A 19316-nucleotide genomic window follows, 5' to 3' on the forward strand; every position below is an offset into this window, starting at 1 on the left:
CTTCTGAGTAGCTGAGATTACAGGCACTCACCACCATGCCTGGCTAATTTTTTTATTTTTAGTAGAGACAGGGTTTCACCATGTGGGCCAGGCTGGTCTCGAACTCCTGACCTCATGATCCACCTGCCTCGGCCTCCCAAAGTGCTGGGATTACAGGTGTGAGCCACCGTACCCGGCTAGATTTCAAATATTTTAATCAGTTTCCCTGAAGAAAAACTCAGTCTTCCAAATAGTGCCTTTAACTTCCTAAATTTGATAAAACTGTGCATTTAAATTAACAATTTGCTTACATTATTCTTTGTACCTTTTAATTACACTTGTGTACAAAAGTATCACCATAAGCTAGTGCACGTTAAGTATTATTTCAAATTGCCATTTAAAAAAATGTGTGTTTGCATTCAGAAATTAAATTTGTCAAGGAGCCTTTTTAATGTTAAAAAGAAATGTGTATTCTTTTAAAAGACTTCTTAGAGAATTATATTTATGAATAAATAATTTCATAAATATATTTATCTTATTGTTACTAAGTTAATTATGTTTATTTCTCTTATATAAGATAGAGCTAATTAACATACAGTTATGGAGGGATTATTTAAGTACATGTTTTAGGGCCTTGATAATTATATGTGTTAGATTTAAATACATGATGAATTAAATCAACAGTTTTCTTGTTACTGTGTGGTTTCAGTTGTATTTCTTGTTACTGTGTGGTTTCAGTTGTATAACAATTTGTTAAGTCACCATGCATCTGTCCTTACTCTACCTGTACCATCCTTGCTATTAGTGTTATTACATTATTATATGCAGAATTATAGCTTGAAGCAGTTGCGGTCTACACTGCTTTTATTTTGTGCACTGTGAAACTTGGCTTATCTTCAAACAATTAAATAAGCCTTGCTTGCTCACCTACGTCAGTGTTGCTTTTTTTGTGTTATAAAAAATTAATGTGTTCCTAATGTGCTTTTTTAATCTAACATTACTTGTGTCCCAAAACAAAACCAGAATGAGTCAACAGTTTTTGTTCAGTTATTACAAAAATGTGAATTTAAGTGTTCACTCAAAACAAAAATACTGCTAGTTCTTCACTATCAGACATTTTATATCCTTTCTGGAGTCTATTTTGATGAAGAGAGAGGATTCTATAAATCAGTATAGTTTTTGAACTATTTAATATATCAGTAGTGCCTGACTCCAACCAGTGGTTACTAAAATATCAGTTATTACTTGTGAGAAAGCAACAGGTTTAGGGGTACCCAGTATGAGAGCTTGTGCCCATCAGCAGAGCTAAACTTTGAGTTCAGGGTGTTGAATTAACAGATCCAGAATTATGGCTTCAAAATCTTTAGGAAGACGGAAACAATCTTTCAAAATTATTTTATTTCAAATTGTTCTGAGGAGACTCAGCAAAAGACCTCTGGATTCTAAGAAATAGAGGTATTGAAGTGTTCCTGGGAATTTCAGTCAGTTCAAATGATCTCAGTCCAGTTGGAAACCAGAATAAAGAGCCTTCAAGGTGGGTTTATATGCAGCAGTATGAATGTGCCAACACGTGGGGGTGCTTACCCATGAGAGTGCCAAGGAATGAAGGGAGGCTCAGAGACCTGCCTAGGACCACACAAGTTGCGCCAGAGCTAAGGAGGCCCAAAGAGAAAGTATTGGTTTTATTACAGTAAGCAGCAATCCAATTATAGTATAAGTCATTAATATTCGGTAGGGGATGTGATTGGATTAAAACCCTATATTGTAATTTACTGAAAGGAAACCATAATCCCTATAGCTAGCTGATGCTCTGGTAAAATGATAAAAATAAGTCGAATGCAATACACACTAAAAATATTGAAGAAAAAAGGAAATAAATCCTCCATGTGATAGTTATACATACCCTTCCTCAACCCTTATTATGATTAAATAAGAAAATTATATTTTCATTAAAAGGATGAAGTTAGGTGGAGTTAGACCATTTTAAAAAAATTTTAAACACCTTCTTAAGCATATTGAAACAAATGGAAAATAGTTGATATATTTTTTCCATAGCCTCTTAACAGCGGAAAAACCTACAGTATGTGTACCACTAACAAGTATTTGATTATGATTTGCCATTATGAGCATTAAATATTTCAAAAGTCTATGAAAAAGTGTGGCTACACTTCAAATTATTTTCAGTAAGACTAGGTATTGTCTAATGGGCTTAATTTGAAGATTTTTTACATGCATGAACTTCTTTAGTCATAGCTTTTAGAAAATCATATGGAAGGTCATTTGTCTGTCACAGTTTAGTTGTATCTCATTTTTTAATTCACATGTATTAATTTGCATGGCGATTACAAAAACACAAGTGTTTGAGATGATTGGAATCACTTTAGTTTAGAAACATAAAAAATAAAGAGCATGAAGAACAGATGGTTAAGTAAGGATTTCATAGGAAGAAAAATAGAAGGAGACCACTAATGATCAAAATAAAATTTCCAAAGTCCTTCATGGTTAGTTTTAACAAGAAAAAAAGTGAGAATTAAAAATAAGATTGTGATTGTTTCTAGTGAGTACTTTCCTTTTTAAATTACAGGAAGTTGTTTACGTTAAGTAATTTTGAAACAGCTAAGTTGTCAAAAGTGTTAACTTTATCTGAATCTTCTTGGGAGCTAGGCATGCTTAACAGATTTTACGTGAATTCTCATTTTACAGTTTTCAATATATTAGTACCCAGGAGTCTTGATAAAAATAAACTCAAGAAACTTTGTGTTGGAAAACAGACCTGGGTATGATAAACATTTAATGTTGGTTCAGTTATACCTTGAAATTTCTATAGAGTATACATTTCCTTTGAGGACATAAAACATAGAACATAAGCAGCATTAGGATAGTGCAGAGCATAAATTGTGGCGATAGCCTGAGATTCCATAAAGCCATGGGAGTTTGAAGAACATCATTATAATAATGCTCAAACCTCACAGTTATTTTGTCTACCATCTTCTTAATGACCCAGGCAGCTCAGACCAAGACTAAAGAAAAATTCTCCTCTGGCCCCTCAGTAGTAATGTGGTAGAGTGGCTAGATTCCTTCTTAGGAAAAGAAAGAACCAGCTTAGTCTTCCCTGACATTCTCTGACAGGTCCTGTTTTAGCACTGAGATATTCATGTGTTGATTCTGATTTGTTGGGACAAACAGACTTGAATGATCCTGGTCATCAGATTCTTTAAGTAAACAGCATTAGCTGAGTTTCCCTGGGGAGAATGCACAAGATTCACTCTGTTAGTTCTTCTTCTTCTGGAAACTGCTGGAAAACATTCTTGATTTTACCTGTTGCAGCACCCTGTATAGAAATAGGTATGAGGCCGGATTTGAGGAGTAAAGATAATTATTTGTTCCTCAGTCAAAACAGAAACTTAAGGAAGAGGTAGCTGAATAAGAAAATAAATTCTACCAATTCTCCAGAAAATCCCTGGCATTTCCCCAGCCATGCTTTTATCAGCCCTGCTAAGGATGAAAGTAACTCTGCACTGCTGAAAAATTATTTGCGTTTCTTTACACTCAGTTTTATCGGTTTCACTGACCTCCTCTCCGTTCTTAGCTTCAATCAGACTTGGGGGAGTGGGGAATGGGGAAGGGAGTGGAGTGGGAGGTAGAGATCAAGATTTGGGTAGAGTTACATATAAGCTCATGTAGTGTTGTGTTGTAGTGTTCAGTAATGTTGAAAACTAAAATTTGGAATTTTTATTGTGAGAAAGTCTATATTTTCAAAGCTGACGTTAACTTTTTGGTTCTTTTTAATTTTTTCTTTCACCAAAAGGTAAATTCACAAAGGCTGAAATAGTTGAATAAAAACTTTAATAATTTTGTTTTTAATTTTGTAGAACTTGATCTTTTTCCTGAATTAATTGGAACTGAAGAAATAATCAAGGTATCATAGCCATTTTTATATTCAAATGTTTTAATATTCAACGGTCTATTTTGAATTGTTGCTGAGGTGTTAGGTATTGCCACATGAATAAAAGTTGTGTTTTACAATTCATTGTGGGGTTAGTTGCTAAGCTTTATATATAGATAGTCACATAATTGATATACATGATTCTCTTATGAAGAAGTTGAAAGATGTTTTGATTGGTATAGTACTAAAAAACAAGAAATATAAATGGTGATGAAGAAAAAAACAATGAACTTTAAAAATAGTTATAGCTATGCACTACAGCTATAAACTGGAATTTTTTTAGTGTCAAAATTTTTCTGAAGGAACTGAAATTATATTTAACCAGTTCTTAATATTGATACAGTTTATATATAAATAACCAATGTTGATAGATCAATGATAAATATGGCCCAAAATATAAACTATATGTTTTTTTGCCCATTTAAATTGTTTATTACTTAATTTGATAAATATTCATTTACTCGAAGGACATGGTGCTGACAACAGACACTTATACTACGAGTAGTCTATACTATTTATAGATAAAATTTACAGATATTTGAGACTATAAATTTTAACATTATTTTATTTTTTTAAATAGAGAGGAAATGATTGTTTAATATATTTTATATTTCATCATATGCCCTAATGTGCTTTTCATCATAACTGAAATTATGTATTCAGTTCAGGTGCTATTGTTGATGATAGTATGAATGTGTACATGTGTATAGATTGTGTAGGAGCTGATAAAAGTGTGATAACTAGTGCTGTTATCCAGCAATAAATAACAATTAGGTCTTTCATAGGTAAAAACTATCTTGATATTTTATGTGTTTTATGGCTAGTCTCTCTTACAAGGGACTATTTTACCAAAATGACCAGTCTACCTTTTTACAGTAGTTTATAGATTTCAGCTAAGAATATCTTTATTTGTATGTGTACATACATGTTCACATGCATATATACATCATATATATGTATATATATATTTCCATATATATATACACACATACATACACACACCTACAAGTGATCAACAGAATTAAGTCATAAAAGAAAAAAGATATTATATTTATGCTGAGTTGTTAATTCAAATAATTGGTCTGACACATTGATGTAAGCCCTTTTTTCAGTATTTGGTGACATGTAGTAGCTGATATTCTGTTTAAGTTCCATCTCACATAATATGTATTACACATCACAAATTTTTTAGAAAGGACCAAGGAATGATCAATTATTTTTCATAGTAATTCCCATTACCATGATTCATGATCCATGCTTAGTTACTTTAGTTACAAGATCCATTTTAGTTATTTTTCTTCTCTATTGCCATTAACACTAAAGCAACTTTTACCATAAGCCTGCAAAAGTTATTTAAAATCTTCCAATGTTAATTACTAGTAAATTTCTACATAAAACTATAAGATTGTATTTAGTATATGTAGCTGTGTGAATAGGCGACACATGTGACTTTATATAAATTTTTAAATATTTCCCATTTTTTAATGAACATATACTTCTACATATTTATGAGGTATATAGTGATCAAATCAGGGTAGTTTGCATATCCTTTATCTCAAACATTTACCATTTTTCTGTGTTGGAAACATTTGAGATCCTTTTTTCTACCTATCTGAAAATATATATTATTGCTAACTATAGTCATCCTACAGTGCTATCGAACACTAGAACTTATTCTTCCTATCTAGCTGTAATTTTGTACCCTTTAACCAATCTCTTCCTGTCGCCCCCTCCCCACTACATTTCTCAGCTTCTAATAACCATTATTCTACACTCTACTTCTATGAAATCAACTTTTTTAGCTTCCACATAGGAGTGAGTACACACAGTATTTATCTTTCTGTTCCTGGCTTATTCCATTTACATAATATAGGTATATCTTTATTTTTGTCGTACACTCTACAATAGAGGTCCCTAAAGCTATGCCTGTCATGGTGCCTCTGGTCTTGCCATTTGCATATATGACAAACACAAGCAGATCTTCCTGTTAGAGAAGAATGTGAAGATGTGTGAGCAGGCTGACTTGTCGTAGTCAGAGAAAAGTTCCTAGATAGGAGGGAAAAAAAAACCTCAGTGCATCAGCCCAGGTCCCAACAGGAAACAGATGCCACACTCAAGTGGGGTTATGGAGGTTAATTTAATCAAAAAGGACGATTCATAGGTGTGGGAAGTCTTAATGCAAATAAACATTGTACATTGTACGTTTGGGATCAATGATATGAGAGACTTGTTGTTACATCTAAACCTGAAAGACAAGAAGGCAAGGAGAAGATGCAGAGAGAATGGCACAGCAGGTGCTGTGGTCTCTATAATGGGACAGTGTCATCCTGTGGTGACCAGTTAGGTAAGGAACCTCCCAGGGAATAACCACATTCTCTGGCCACCCACCTAGAACAGAATGGAGACAGGTGGAGAGAGGCTGTGGAAAGCAAAATGAGAATATACAATACACTGAGAAAGGAGTCACCTGAGAAGACAGAGTAGAATTAAAAATCAATGTCATTACTTGTTGATAGAAGGCTATGATCTAGAAGAAAATGAGGAAGAGAAAGAATTCTTATGACATCAGACTTATTTGGTTTGTGGGGCTTTACCCATGGTGGTAGGGCCCAAAGAAACAGCCGCTCTAATTCTTTGAGCTGGAAGAATCCTTGGCACTGCCAAGGGGGAGGGAGTCAGCTACCAATACACAGATAGGGATTTAAAATAAAGAATACAGATGCAGTGATTGGTAAGCTTGGCTTGGCAAATTGGTGGTAGTTTTTGCTATTGAAATTAACTGTTGTATTAATAATATATTGTCAAATCGAAGGAGACCTGTGTCATAATGTGTCTTCCTGGAGCGTGATTATGAGATGGGATGAAAACACTGCTTAACCAATCCACTATTCACTTCCTTTGCTTCATGCAGGAATGAATGACGGGCTGGAAAATGCATGGAATGTATTCATAATGACTTTCAATCCCTGAAAATAGAAAAAAAAAGAGTTTGAAGGATATTTCTTAGATCCTCTCCAAATGGAAATGTGTGACTTTCCAAGACAAAGTATCTGTAGCATGATCATAGATTCACACTAAATTTTGTAAATGAAGTTGTGAAGGATAACATATGACACAGATCGAAACTACAGTGGAAGAAAGAGTCACAATAATTCCATAAAGAAATTGTAGGAAAGAGTATTTGTTAAAATATTTGTAGTCAGATATGAATAAAGTAATCATAGGGCATGAATGATATGTTTTCTTAAAATGTTGACACAGCCAATGTGACCTTTTAGAGATCAACAAGGTATGGTAGGATAGGATTAATGAAGGTCTAATCACCTTCACCAGGTTCTGAGAGGTTCTGAACCTCATAAAGTTTATAGAACGCGTATGTATCTGATGTGTGTATAGTTTTTTTCCCAAATATGTAACAAGAAGAGATGTGTAGCATTATATTATAATAAAAATTTTATGAAAATTTACATTGCTTATAGGAGGATATGATAAAGTATGTTTATGTGGAAATGTAAGCAAAGAGAAAGAAATGTAATAGTATGGTGGAAGTCAAGAGACATTGTTAGATCATATAGAGAAAACAGATGACATATCTTTGGGGAACTTTTGCTGTGAAGGAGAGATGAGAAGTAGAATGATAACTAGAAGGTGAATTAGAGGTTTTCCTTTGTGTTCCCTTTAAATAAGAGAGATCGGAGTTGATTTAAGCTGATGAGAATGATCTGTTTGAGAATTTGAGAAAACAAATTGGAAACACAAAATAGGCTGAACTACTCAATTACGTTCAATTCCCAGGTTCATGATAGGGAATAGATCTAAACCACAGAAGTGGGAATTAGCTTTAGAAAGGAAGGAAAACAACTCTTTAGTTCTAACAGGACAGGAGGGGCAAGGGGAACTTGTTTTTAATGTTAGGAAGAAGTGTGTTTTTGACTAATGGCTTCTTTTCCCTGTAAACAGGAAGGCCATCTGCTGAGAATGGGAGGAAAGGACAGGAAAATGAAGGTTTGAACAGAGTTTTGGTAGAGGGAAAGAGTGTGGAGTGATACCAGAAAACTAGGCAAATATTTAGGTTTGCAAAAGCAAGGAAGAGTTTAGAAACTCCACACTGCCAAGCTTAATATTGATCCTCAGCAAAACTCTGGATCAAATTATAAAACAAATATTTATGAGGACTTCTAAGGAAAGAAGAGATAACTGGCACCAACCAATTTTCCCTAAAAGCAAGTCAAGGCAAATTACTCTTATTTCCTTTTGCATGAAGTTTTTAGGTTTGTAGATTATGGGAATATTTTATTTAGGAAATTATTTGGCAAAATCTCTCAGGTGGTCCTTGTGAACAAGGTATCACACAGAATGTAAAACTTCTTGAAGAATACTGACTACTTGTAAGGAAATTTGTCAAGGGAATCTGAGAGAGTAGCCATTTTTAGCATGCAATATAATTCAGATGAAGTGCACTAACTTCCTAGAGTTGTCACATATGCTTCAGAAAATACAACCAACCAAATAATTAAACCGTAAATAATGAGGCCACCATTAAGCTTGGAATCGTGTGTTTCATACAGTGCGGATTTCCATGTGTATGACTCATGCTCATGAGCACACATGGCTTAAGATTCAGATTCTTTCTTCTGATATTGGTCAAGTTCTCAATAGCTGTACTCAGTAATTTTTTTCTTCTTTTAGGTAGCATGGCCTTAAAATATCTAACAGATGATCAAATAAATGACAATTCTAACAAGTTGTTGGCTACAAAGATACTGACAAAATCATGTCCCACATAAACTTAAAAAAAAAATCTTGATAACTTTGACAATTGAGATTTCTAAGTATATAGGTATATAGTTAGATATAATATGCCCAGTTTGTGTGTGTGTGTGTGTATGTGTGTGTATATACATATATATGTGTGTATATATATATATAGAGAGAGAGAGAGAGAGAAAGCATAGGTCTTGGTCGACTTCTAGTCAGAAGACTAGAAGTCTCCCCCTGGTCATTGCATGGAAGATTCAGCCTCCTGATTGGTGAGTCTAAGGGAAACACAAAATTAAAAAACTAGGAGTAGAATCATATTTTGACAAGTTGCCTTTGACATATCTGCCTAAGTCTTAAGTGGAAAATATTTTTTTAAAAAAGGAAAATAAAACCAAACACCTCTTTTAGTTCTAAATCTTCCCTTTATTACGACCTTAAAATTGTGATTTATTCTAAAAATATATTATTAAGTATTCTGAATGTTCAACTATTTTGGTCTTTGAAATAGTTTCATCACCAATTCTTATTACAATAAGCTAATGACTATTTACCTTGATGCCTGATGAATAAAGAAATATAAAAACAACAAAGTAAATACCATGTTAAATAACACTGTCAATAAATAACTACAGTGTGTCTTCCTTTTAAATATGTGGTATCTATTCATTTAACCACTTCTTTCCATAGCATTAAAATAAAGGCAGCCATAAATTAGGTGTTTTCATTACGTTTAATTATTTCCCTGGAGAGTGGATGATAAAGGTTGTAGGTTAGAAGCATGCATTGTACAGAATGGTGTTTTATGAGGATAAGAAGTTCCCAAGGTACCACAAGCGATGATTGGCAGTATAAGATATTATTTCCTTATGACTCATTAAATCTTGTTTGCTTTCCAAAGGAGGAGGAAGAGGGAAAAGATGTTGAAGAAGACACTGTTGTGAATCCTGGTAGAGACAGTGCCACAAATCAAATCAGGAAAAAGGAACCCCAGATTTCTACCACAACACACTACAATCGCATAAGGACGAAATATAATGAAGCCAAGACTAACCGATCCCCGACAAGAGGAAGTGAATTCTCTGGAAAGGGTGATGTTCCCAACACATCTTTAAATTCCACTTCCCAATCAGTCACTAAATTAGCCACAGAAAAAGATATTTCCTTGACTTCTCAGACTGTGACTGAACTGCCAGCTCACACTGTGGAAGGTACTTCAGCCTCTTTAAATGATGGCTCTAAAACTGTTCTTAGATCTCCACATATGAACTTGTCGGGGACTGTAGAATCCTTAAATACAGTTTCTATAACAGAATATGAGGAGGAGAGTTTATTGACCAGTTTCAAGCTTGATACTGGAGCTGAAGATTCTTCAGGCTCCAGTCCCGCAACTTCTGCTATCCCATTCATCTCTGAGAACATATCCCAAGGGTATATATTTTCCTCTGAAAACCCAGAGACAATCACATACGATGTCCTTATACCAGAATCTGCTAGAAATGCTTCTGAAGATTCAACTTCATCAGGTTCAGAAGAATCACTAAAGGATCCTTCTGTGGAGGGAAATGTGTGGTTTCCTAGCTTTACAGATGTAACGGCACAGCCCGATGTTGGATCAGGCAGAGAGAGCTTTCTCCAGACTAATTACACTGAGATACGTGTTGATGAAACTGAGAAGACAACCAAGTCCTTTTCTGCAGGCCCGGTGATGTCACAGGGTCCCTCAGTTACAGATCTGGAAATGCCACATTATTCTACCTTTGCCTACTTCCCAACTGAGGTAACACCTCATGCTTTTACCCCGTCCTCCAGACAACAAGATTTGGTCTCCACGGTCAATGTGGTACGCTCGCAGACAACCCAACCGGTATACAATGGTGAGACACCTCTTCAACCTTCCTACAGTAGTGAAGTCTTTCCTCTAGTCACCCCTTTGTTGCTTGACAATCAGATCCTCAACACTACCCCTGCTGCTTCAAGTAGTGATTCGGCCTTGCATGCTACGCCTGTATTTCCCAGTGTCGATGTGTCATTTGAATCCATCCTGTCTTCCTATGATGGTGCACCTTTGCTTCCATTTTCCTCTGCTTCCTTCAGTAGTGAATTGTTTCGCCATCTGCATACAGTTTCTCAAATCCTTCCACAAGTTACGTCAGCTACCGAGAGTGATAAGGTGCCCTTGCATGCTTCTCTGCCAGTGGCTGGGGGTGATTTGCTATTAGAGCCCAGCCTTGTTCAGTATTCTGATGTGCTGTCACATCTGACCACTACTCATGCTGCTTCAGAGACGCTGGAATTTGGTAGTGAATCTGGTGTTCTTTATAAAACGCTTATGTTTTCTCAAGTTGAACCACCCAGCAGTGATGCCATGATGCATGCACGTTCTTCAGGGCCTGAACCTTCTTATGCCTTGTCTAATAATGAGGGCTCCCAACACATCTTCACTGTTTCTTACAGTTCTGCAATACCTGTGCATGATTCTGTGGGTGTAACATATCAGGGTTCCTTATTTAGTGGCCTTAGCCATATACCAATACCTAAGTCTTCGTTAATTACCCCAACTGCATCATTACTGCAGCCTACTCATGCCCTCTCTGGTGATGGGGAATGGTCTGGAGACTCTTCTGATAGTGAATTTCTTTTACCTGACACAGATGGGCTAACAGCCCTTAACATTTCTTCACCTGTTTCTGTAGCTGAATTTACACATACAACATCTGTGTTTGGTGATGATAATAAGGCGCTTTCTAAAAGTGAAATAATATATGGAAATGAGACTGAACGGCAAATTCCTTCTTTCAATGAGATGGTTTACCCTTCTGAAAGCACAGTCATGCCCAACATGCATGATAATGTAAATAAGTTGAATGCATCTTTACAAGAAACCTCTGTTTCCATTTCTAGCACCAAGGGCATGTTTCCAGGGTCCCTTGCTCATACCACCACTAAGGTTTTTGATCATGAGATTAGTCAAGTTCCAGAAAATAACTTTTCAGTTCAACCTACACATACTGTCTTTCAAGCATCTGGTGATACTTCGCTTAAACCTGTGCTTAGTGCAAACTCAGAGCCAGCATCCTCTGACCCTGCTTCTAGTGAAATGTTATCTCCTTCAACTCAACTCTTATTTTATGAGACCTCAGCTTCTTTTAGTACTGAAGTATTGCTACAACCTTCCTTTCAGGCTTCTGATATTGACACCTTGCTTAAAACTGTTCTTCCAGCTGTGTCTAGTGATCCAATATTGGTTGAAACCCCCAAGGTTGATAAAATTAGTTCTACAATATTGCATCTCATTGTATCAAATTCTGCTTCAAGTGAAAACGTGCTGCACTCTACATCTGTACCAGGTTTTGATGTGTCACCTACTTCTCATATGCACTCTGCTTCACTTCAAGGTTTGACCATTTCTTATGCAAGTGAGAAATATGAACCAATTTTGTTTAAAAGTGAAAGTTCCCACCAAGTGGTACCTTCTTTGTACAGTAATGATGAGTTGTTCCAAACGGCCAATTTGGAGATTAAGCAGGCCTATCCCCCAAAAGGAAGGCATGAATTTGCTACACCTGTTTTATCAATTGATGAACAATTAAATACACTAATAAATAAGTTTATACATTCCGATGAAATTTTAACCTCCACCAAAAGTTCTGTTACTGATAAGGTATTTGCTGGTATTCCAACAGTTGCTTCTGATATGTTTGTATCTACTGATCATTCTGTTCCTATAGGAAATGGGCATGTTGCCATTACAGCTGTTTCTCCCAACAGAGATGGTTCTGTAACCACAACCAAGTTGCTGTTTCCTTCTAAGGCAACTTCTGAACTGAGTCATAGTGCCAGATCTGATGCCGATTTAGTGGGTGGTGGTGAAGATGGTGACACTGATGATGATGATGGTGATGATGATGATGATGACAGAGATAGTGATGGCTTATCCATACATAAGTGTATGTCATGCTCATCCTATAGAGAATCACAGGAAAAGGTAATGAATGATTCAGACACCCATGAAAACAGTCTTATGGATCAGAATAATCCAGTCTCACATTCACTATCTGAGAATTCTGAAGAAGATAATAGAGTCACAAGTGTGTCCTCAGACAGTCAAACTGGTGTGGACAGAAGTCCTGGTAAATCACCATCAGCAAATGGGCTATCCCAAAAGCACAATGATGGAAAAGAGGAAAATGACATTCAGACTGGTAGTGCTCTGCTTCCTCTCAGCCCTGAATCTAAAGCATGGGCAGTTCTGACAAGTGATGAAGAAAGTGGATCAGGGCAAGGTACCTCAGATAGCCTTAATGAGAATGAGACTTCTACAGATTTCAGTTTTCCAGACACTAATGAAAAAGATGCTGATGGGATCCTGGCAGCAGGTGACTCAGAAATAACTCCTGGATTCCCACAGTCCCCAACACCATCTGTTACTAGCGAGAACTCAGAAGTGTTCCACGTTTCAGAGGCAGGTTAGTTATGGATCAGAAGGACAGATTGAGGTGTGGTGGTTTGTTTGCTCTAAAAGTAAAGCAAAAATTATGAACAGATAGAAATTTAGTAAAATGGTACATCATCGTTTTTAAAATCAAAACATTCAACAAATCAGTCTCCAGTTTCTAAAGTATAATTTTATTTACTATTTCAAACAATTGTTTAACACGTTTTGGTTTTTAATTTCTCTCCAAACAGACAAAACAATTTTTATTTATTGTCAATATTTCATACTCTACAGGAGGCCTTTTATGGGTGGGGGCAATTCTGTTTGCATAATACATTTTTAGTACACTGCTTTTAAAATAAGATCAGAGTATACTATTTTAGATAATTTTAATTTTCATACTTTTGTTCTAAAATAAGTTGTAAACTAATTCTATTTAATTATAAAATGAATTATTAAATCTGAGGGTAATGTGACATAAGCACTTCTCTCTGACACACCCCCTTAGAAAGGAATTAGTTAACTTGCACATTCATATCAGCTTGGGGAGCTTTATTTATTATTATTATTATTATTATTTATTTGTTTATTTATTTATTTTCTTTGAGACAGAGTCTCTGTCGCCCCAGCTGGAGTGCAGTGGCGCGATCTCGGCTCCCTACAAGCTGTGTCTAGTGACGCCTTCCCGATTCACGCCATCCTCCTGCCTCAGCCTCCCAAGTAGCTGGGACTACAGGTGCCTGCCACCAGGCCTGGCTAATTTTTTTATATTTTTAGTAGAGATGGGGTTTTCACCGTGTTAGCCAGGATGGTCTCGATCTCCTGACCTCGTGATCCCGCCCGCCTCGGCCTCCCAAAGTGCTGGAATTACAGGCGTAAGCCACCGTGCCAGGCCGGGGAGCTTTATTTTTTTTAAAAAAAGTTTTATTACTAAGTTTTGAGAGTTAATGATGAAGTTAAAAAATTTTTAATTTTTTTTCTTTCTTAACGTTGCCTAAAGAGGGCAGTGTAAACCATCAAAATACATTTTACTTTATGTCTACTGTTACATACCTTTTTAAGTTAAATAATGGGCATTAATATGTACAGTGTGTATAGGTATTGTATGGCAAGATGTAAAACACGAAACATTTTTCTGTAGAAATGAATTTCATTTGTGAATGTATTTTATGCAAATTAGCTTACTGACCAGATGTTTCTTAGAGCAGATTATGTGCAGTGTATATAATACAGATGTCTGCTTTTAATGCCAATAGAAAGAAGAGGGAAGTTCAATTCTATTAAGTATAGAAAATTAATACTTTCATTGAATTGGTCATAAGAATTTTATAATTTGCTTTTATTAAATGTGAAGGTATTTTGAAATTTAATAATGAAACTATTTAAATCTTAACATTAAGTTAAATGATAGGCTAATGTAACAAAATGCACTCATTGTATAAAAATGAATATTTGCAATGCAGAACATAGACATCAGTCTCATTAGGATATTTTTCCTCTTTGCTATTTCATCTTTTGAATTACTTGTATATTTTTTTCTTCGGTGCAGCAGCAATTAAAAGTTCGTACATTTTAATAGAGAAGTTTTTCTGTATTATGAATTGATACCTATTTAACATTGCATTTTAAACACTTAAATGCTGATATGTGAGAATGAATAATGAATCCATAGGTCACTATAGTCATTAGTGCTGTCATATATATGAACTCTTATCTGTTCTCAATTATAGTAGTTGCTTTTTAATTTTCATTAGATTTATGCTAAAAGAAAATATCAGGAATCCATCTATCTATTTTACCAGGTAGTGACATTGATATATTCTTGCTAGACTATACTATTATAGAAAGATATATATAATGAGATGCTAAACCTAAAATTATTGACTAAAGCTTAATGAGTTTCTCTTCAGTGCACTAATTAGATTTATTTAATTATCAAGAATATGTTCTCCCACTAATTAGGATAAAACAATATGAGTATGACATCCAACATTATCAAGTAACATAATTAGTGAAGTAAATAAGATCAAACAAGATTAGGGGAAAATTCTGGCCTATTTTTAAAACTGTATCTATAAAATCATATGTAGTCTGTCTTATCCAATAATTGAATATATCCCTTTATCAAATGCATGCAGGCTAGCTCTGAAACTTAAAATTTTATGGTGTATTTCTAGAATGCAGAACAATTTACAGGATATGTTCTTCAAAATACTACAGATAAGGCAAATGTTAGTATCCACAATTTATAAATGAGTACACTGAGACCCAAAGATACTAGATTATTTGATCCAGGTCACATGAGTAAATACGAAACTGAGCCTGGAAATGTGTTATTGATGTCTCTCTCTTAAAGACTATGCTTTCATGTTGGGGACCAATTAAATAAATGTAATGCTTAAATTGTAACACCAAAATTATAATATCTTATTCTCAAAACATATTTTAAAATGTTAATCTTAGTTTTTTATTTCTTAATTACCTATAAATTAAATCTTTTAATTCAGGTAACTCCTATATATTACTGAGCCATATAAAAGCAGATATTTTAGTCTCAAATAAATAAAAACAAAATTAGTACAATTAGTTCCTCATTATAAAACACAAAGCAACCAACTGATTGTGCTTTCATATGATATCCCATCTTGTGTAAAAGAGCTAGGTTTCATGCCATAGATTGATCATTCTGACTCCTTAATTAAAGGATTTGAGATCAAATATCCCAGAGCACTTTTGAGAAAAGTTTATACACAAGACTACATGTGTGTGCATGTGTGTATACAATGCCTGTATATAAATATGTGTATCTGGTGTATTTACATATATAATGCACTATATATCTTATATATTGCATATATGATTGGACATATCTCATATATATGTATGCTATACATATATAAATGAAATATGTAATTATATATATATATACCCATATACATGTTGCTTTGAAAATTTGTGGCCATTGAAGACCTGCATAATTATATAAGCTTACTTTGTGCATGCATTAATCTACATCACTGGTTCTCAAACTTTAACATAGATCAAAATCAACTGGAGGACTTGCCAAAACACAAATTGCTGACCCTTACACACAGAGTTTCTGGTTCAGAAGATTTGGTGTGGTTTGAGTGAAGCCCAAAATTTGCATTTCTAAGTTATGGTGATATTGATGCTGCTATTCTGGGGATCACACGTCAAGAAAAACTGATATAGATAATAATATTAACCACCATTTGTACTATGTGAGGTACCAAGGACTTTGCTAAGTGAATGTTTTCATTTATTACTGACACACTTACTTTCCACCTAGGTAACAATAGTTACAATAGACAAAACTGTGAAGACAACCGTGCATAAAATAAGATGTTTTTCTAAATTTAATAAGGAAATGCTCATTGCATTCACCATCAGGTTATTTAGGTGACTAGATGATTCTAGATGAGTCTCCACAAAATAATGGCCAGAGCTTAGGATTAACATTTTTAAAAATGGAGGCTTGGGCTTTTCTCACAAGAATATTAGCTACAATTCAGGGCTGAGTTGGCTTACCACATTTTCACTTTTTATAGTTTTATGATTTTCGATCACACCTTTGAATTCCATTTTTTCTGGTAAATGCATTTATAGTTATAAGAACAAACATCTTGGGAAATGTGTGTGCCATTTATATTCCTGTGATACATTTATTTATTTGTTTGTTTGTTTGTTTATTTATTTTGAGATAGAGTCTCACTCTGTTGCCCAGGCTGTAGTGCAGTGGCGTGATCTCAGCTCACTGGAACCTCCGCCTCCCGGGTTCAAGCAATTCTCCTGCCTCAGTTTCCCAAGTAGCTGGGGCTACAAGCGCGCGCCATCACACCTGGCTAATTTTTGTATTTTTTCTTTTTTTTTTAATAGAGATGGGGTTTCGCCATGTTGGCCACATTGGTCTTGGACTCCTGACCTCAAGTGATCCGCCCGTCTCAGCCTCCCAAAGTGCTGGGATTACAGGCATGGGCCACCGCGTCCAGCATGATACATTTCCTTTATTAGTGGATTAAATTCCTGGCCCTTTCTGCTACCATCCTTGATCAATGGAAGAAAGCTATTATTTTAAATCCTAAGTTCTCTCCAATTAGATATATATGTAATGCTATATATGTGCACTTATATTAGTCTCAATTTTCTTAAATACTTAAAGTTAAACGAAGTTTCTCTCTCTCCTATTACTTAAGCATCAAAAGTGTCAAGTGCCGAAGAAGGCATGTAGATTTTGATGGGAAACTCAAATGTGGTTTGAGCCCTTATCATAAGATAAGGGCTTTTTGTAGCACTGTCAGCATGCTGTCATGTTAGAAACCGTTCTCATGCTCAATCATCTTGGTTTCCCACTGAACTACACCTCAAACAAAGAGGAAGGATTGTTACTGGCCACAAACACTCACAGTTCTGAAACTCTTTTTTAACAACTTGGAAGGTAATCTCTAGTTAAAGTGATTTTCAAAGTGCTAGTGCAATAATGTAGCTGACTGGTCCCAAAAATAATCATATGTCATCTTTTAAAATTAACTCAACGACCAAATTCAGACTTTTAATTATTTACACTTGCATTATTTCAGAAGAATTTCTTAGATCTACATAATCCTCCAATTCACTGAAATTGCATTTTTTTTTTTTTTGTAGAATAAAACAATGGATAAGAAGAGCACTCAAAATAACATTTAAAACCAATCTATATTTAAAATTGAAATAGATTGCTGGGTTGAAAGGTTATCCTAATATAAGAAGAGTTATCCCAAGATTTTTTTCTTCATGAAATTATTAATTGCTTCTAACTATTTACCTAATGGAGGATTAAAAATAATCCTATTTAAATTTATTTTAGAAAATTAATATATATGGTGATTTAGTAAGTAGCGCTGTTTTTCCTAACCATTCTATTTTAAACCAGTAGTATTTTTTAAATTTCACTACTTAGATTTTTCTTATTTAGCAAGGCTTTTCAAGGCAGTGTTATGCTTACCTGTTGCCAAGGCACCCCTATCTGGGTGCCAATCTCTGCTGGGATGTTGTAGTTCTTCATGTCTGATAGCCTGCCTTATGTTTTCAACTTTGTTTTAATTAAATTGGCTTATAATTGTAGATATTCTTTGCATCAAAGAGTCAAAATTTTAAAGGTAAGTAACAGCAATGAAGGTTGCAATTAATCGGTTGAAAAATGCTGTGACTTTTCCTTTACCTTAAATATCAATTCTCTCAATTTTCTCCGACTACAGAGGCCAGTAATAGTAGCCATGAGTCTCGTATTGGTCTAGCTGAGGGGCTGGAATCCGAGAAGAAGGCAGTTATACCCCTTGTGATCGTGTCAGCCCTGACTTTTATCTGTCTAGTGGTTCTTGTGGGTATTCTCATCTACTGGAGGTAAGTTGAGTATTTGTTTTGGAAAATTTAATTCATAAAGCTCAGATTTTGCCCATATTTCATCTGAAAGGTCTTCAAAGCATATTCAAGATTTATTTTCCTTGAGAGCTGCCATTAATTTATTCAAGGTAAATTTGTGAATCCAAAGGCACAATAATGAAAGAGTTAATTGTTCTTCATACATCAATTAAAGGTAAAATGGAGGAACTTCTACCTGTTACTATTTAACACAGTATTTTGACAGTTGTACTCTCATGTTAATCTAATTAATAGACATCATCATAGCATTTAACAAAAGTCTAAGCTTCTCATTAGTTGTTATAATTCCAAAAATTAAGAAAACATTTTTTGTATAGTAACTAAATTGTTTTTCAATGACAGAAGAGTTTGTACAAGATGCATATTAACTGTACATACTGATAAAAATGATAACCTGTGCATAAAAGTAAAATCAAGCAATTAAACTATAAATATAATTAGAGAATACAGTTAATGACTATCTTAAGATGCACAGGCATTGAAGATTCTTTATAATTTGCTTTGGGGATGAAATATAACTTCGCTGTCTTAAGTCCTTTAAAGGACAAGAATAATTGTACCAATCATAAGCTTTCCATCCTGTGGAAAGCAGAAGACACAACAAATTAGTGTATTTATTAGGAACATAGCTCAGTATAACTGTGTCTGTTAGAAAACAAAGATTTTGATGATATAAGGAATCATGTGTGTAAACCAAGAAAGGGCACAGCATAGTACTTTTATAAAATATAGCATACTTTTGTTTTAAAAGAGAAT

General features: G+C 34.7%; 1 protein-coding gene across 3 annotated transcripts in view; it reads left to right on the forward strand.

Moving 5' to 3' along the window:
• PTPRZ1 (protein tyrosine phosphatase, receptor-type, Z polypeptide 1) overlaps positions 1–19316 on the forward strand; it is a 209151-nt gene that overhangs the window by 148093 nt on the left and 41742 nt on the right. For 2 of the 3 annotated variants that reach the window (XM_011937399.1, XM_011937400.1), the window contains exons 11-13: positions 3852–3898; positions 9585–10560; positions 18377–18521. In XM_011937399.1, coding sequence (XP_011792789.1) covers positions 3852–3898; positions 9585–10560; positions 18377–18521 — 1168 coding nt within the window. Of the gene's footprint in view, positions 1–3851; positions 3899–9584; positions 13153–18376; positions 18522–19316 lie in introns of all 3 variants that reach the window. The other variant, XM_011937398.1, reaches the window with a different exon arrangement.

Source organism: Colobus angolensis, unplaced genomic scaffold (genome assembly GCF_000951035.1).
Source record: "Colobus angolensis palliatus isolate OR3802 unplaced genomic scaffold, Cang.pa_1.0 Scaffold163, whole genome shotgun sequence".
Taxonomy (NCBI): domain Eukaryota; kingdom Metazoa; phylum Chordata; class Mammalia; order Primates; family Cercopithecidae; genus Colobus; species Colobus angolensis.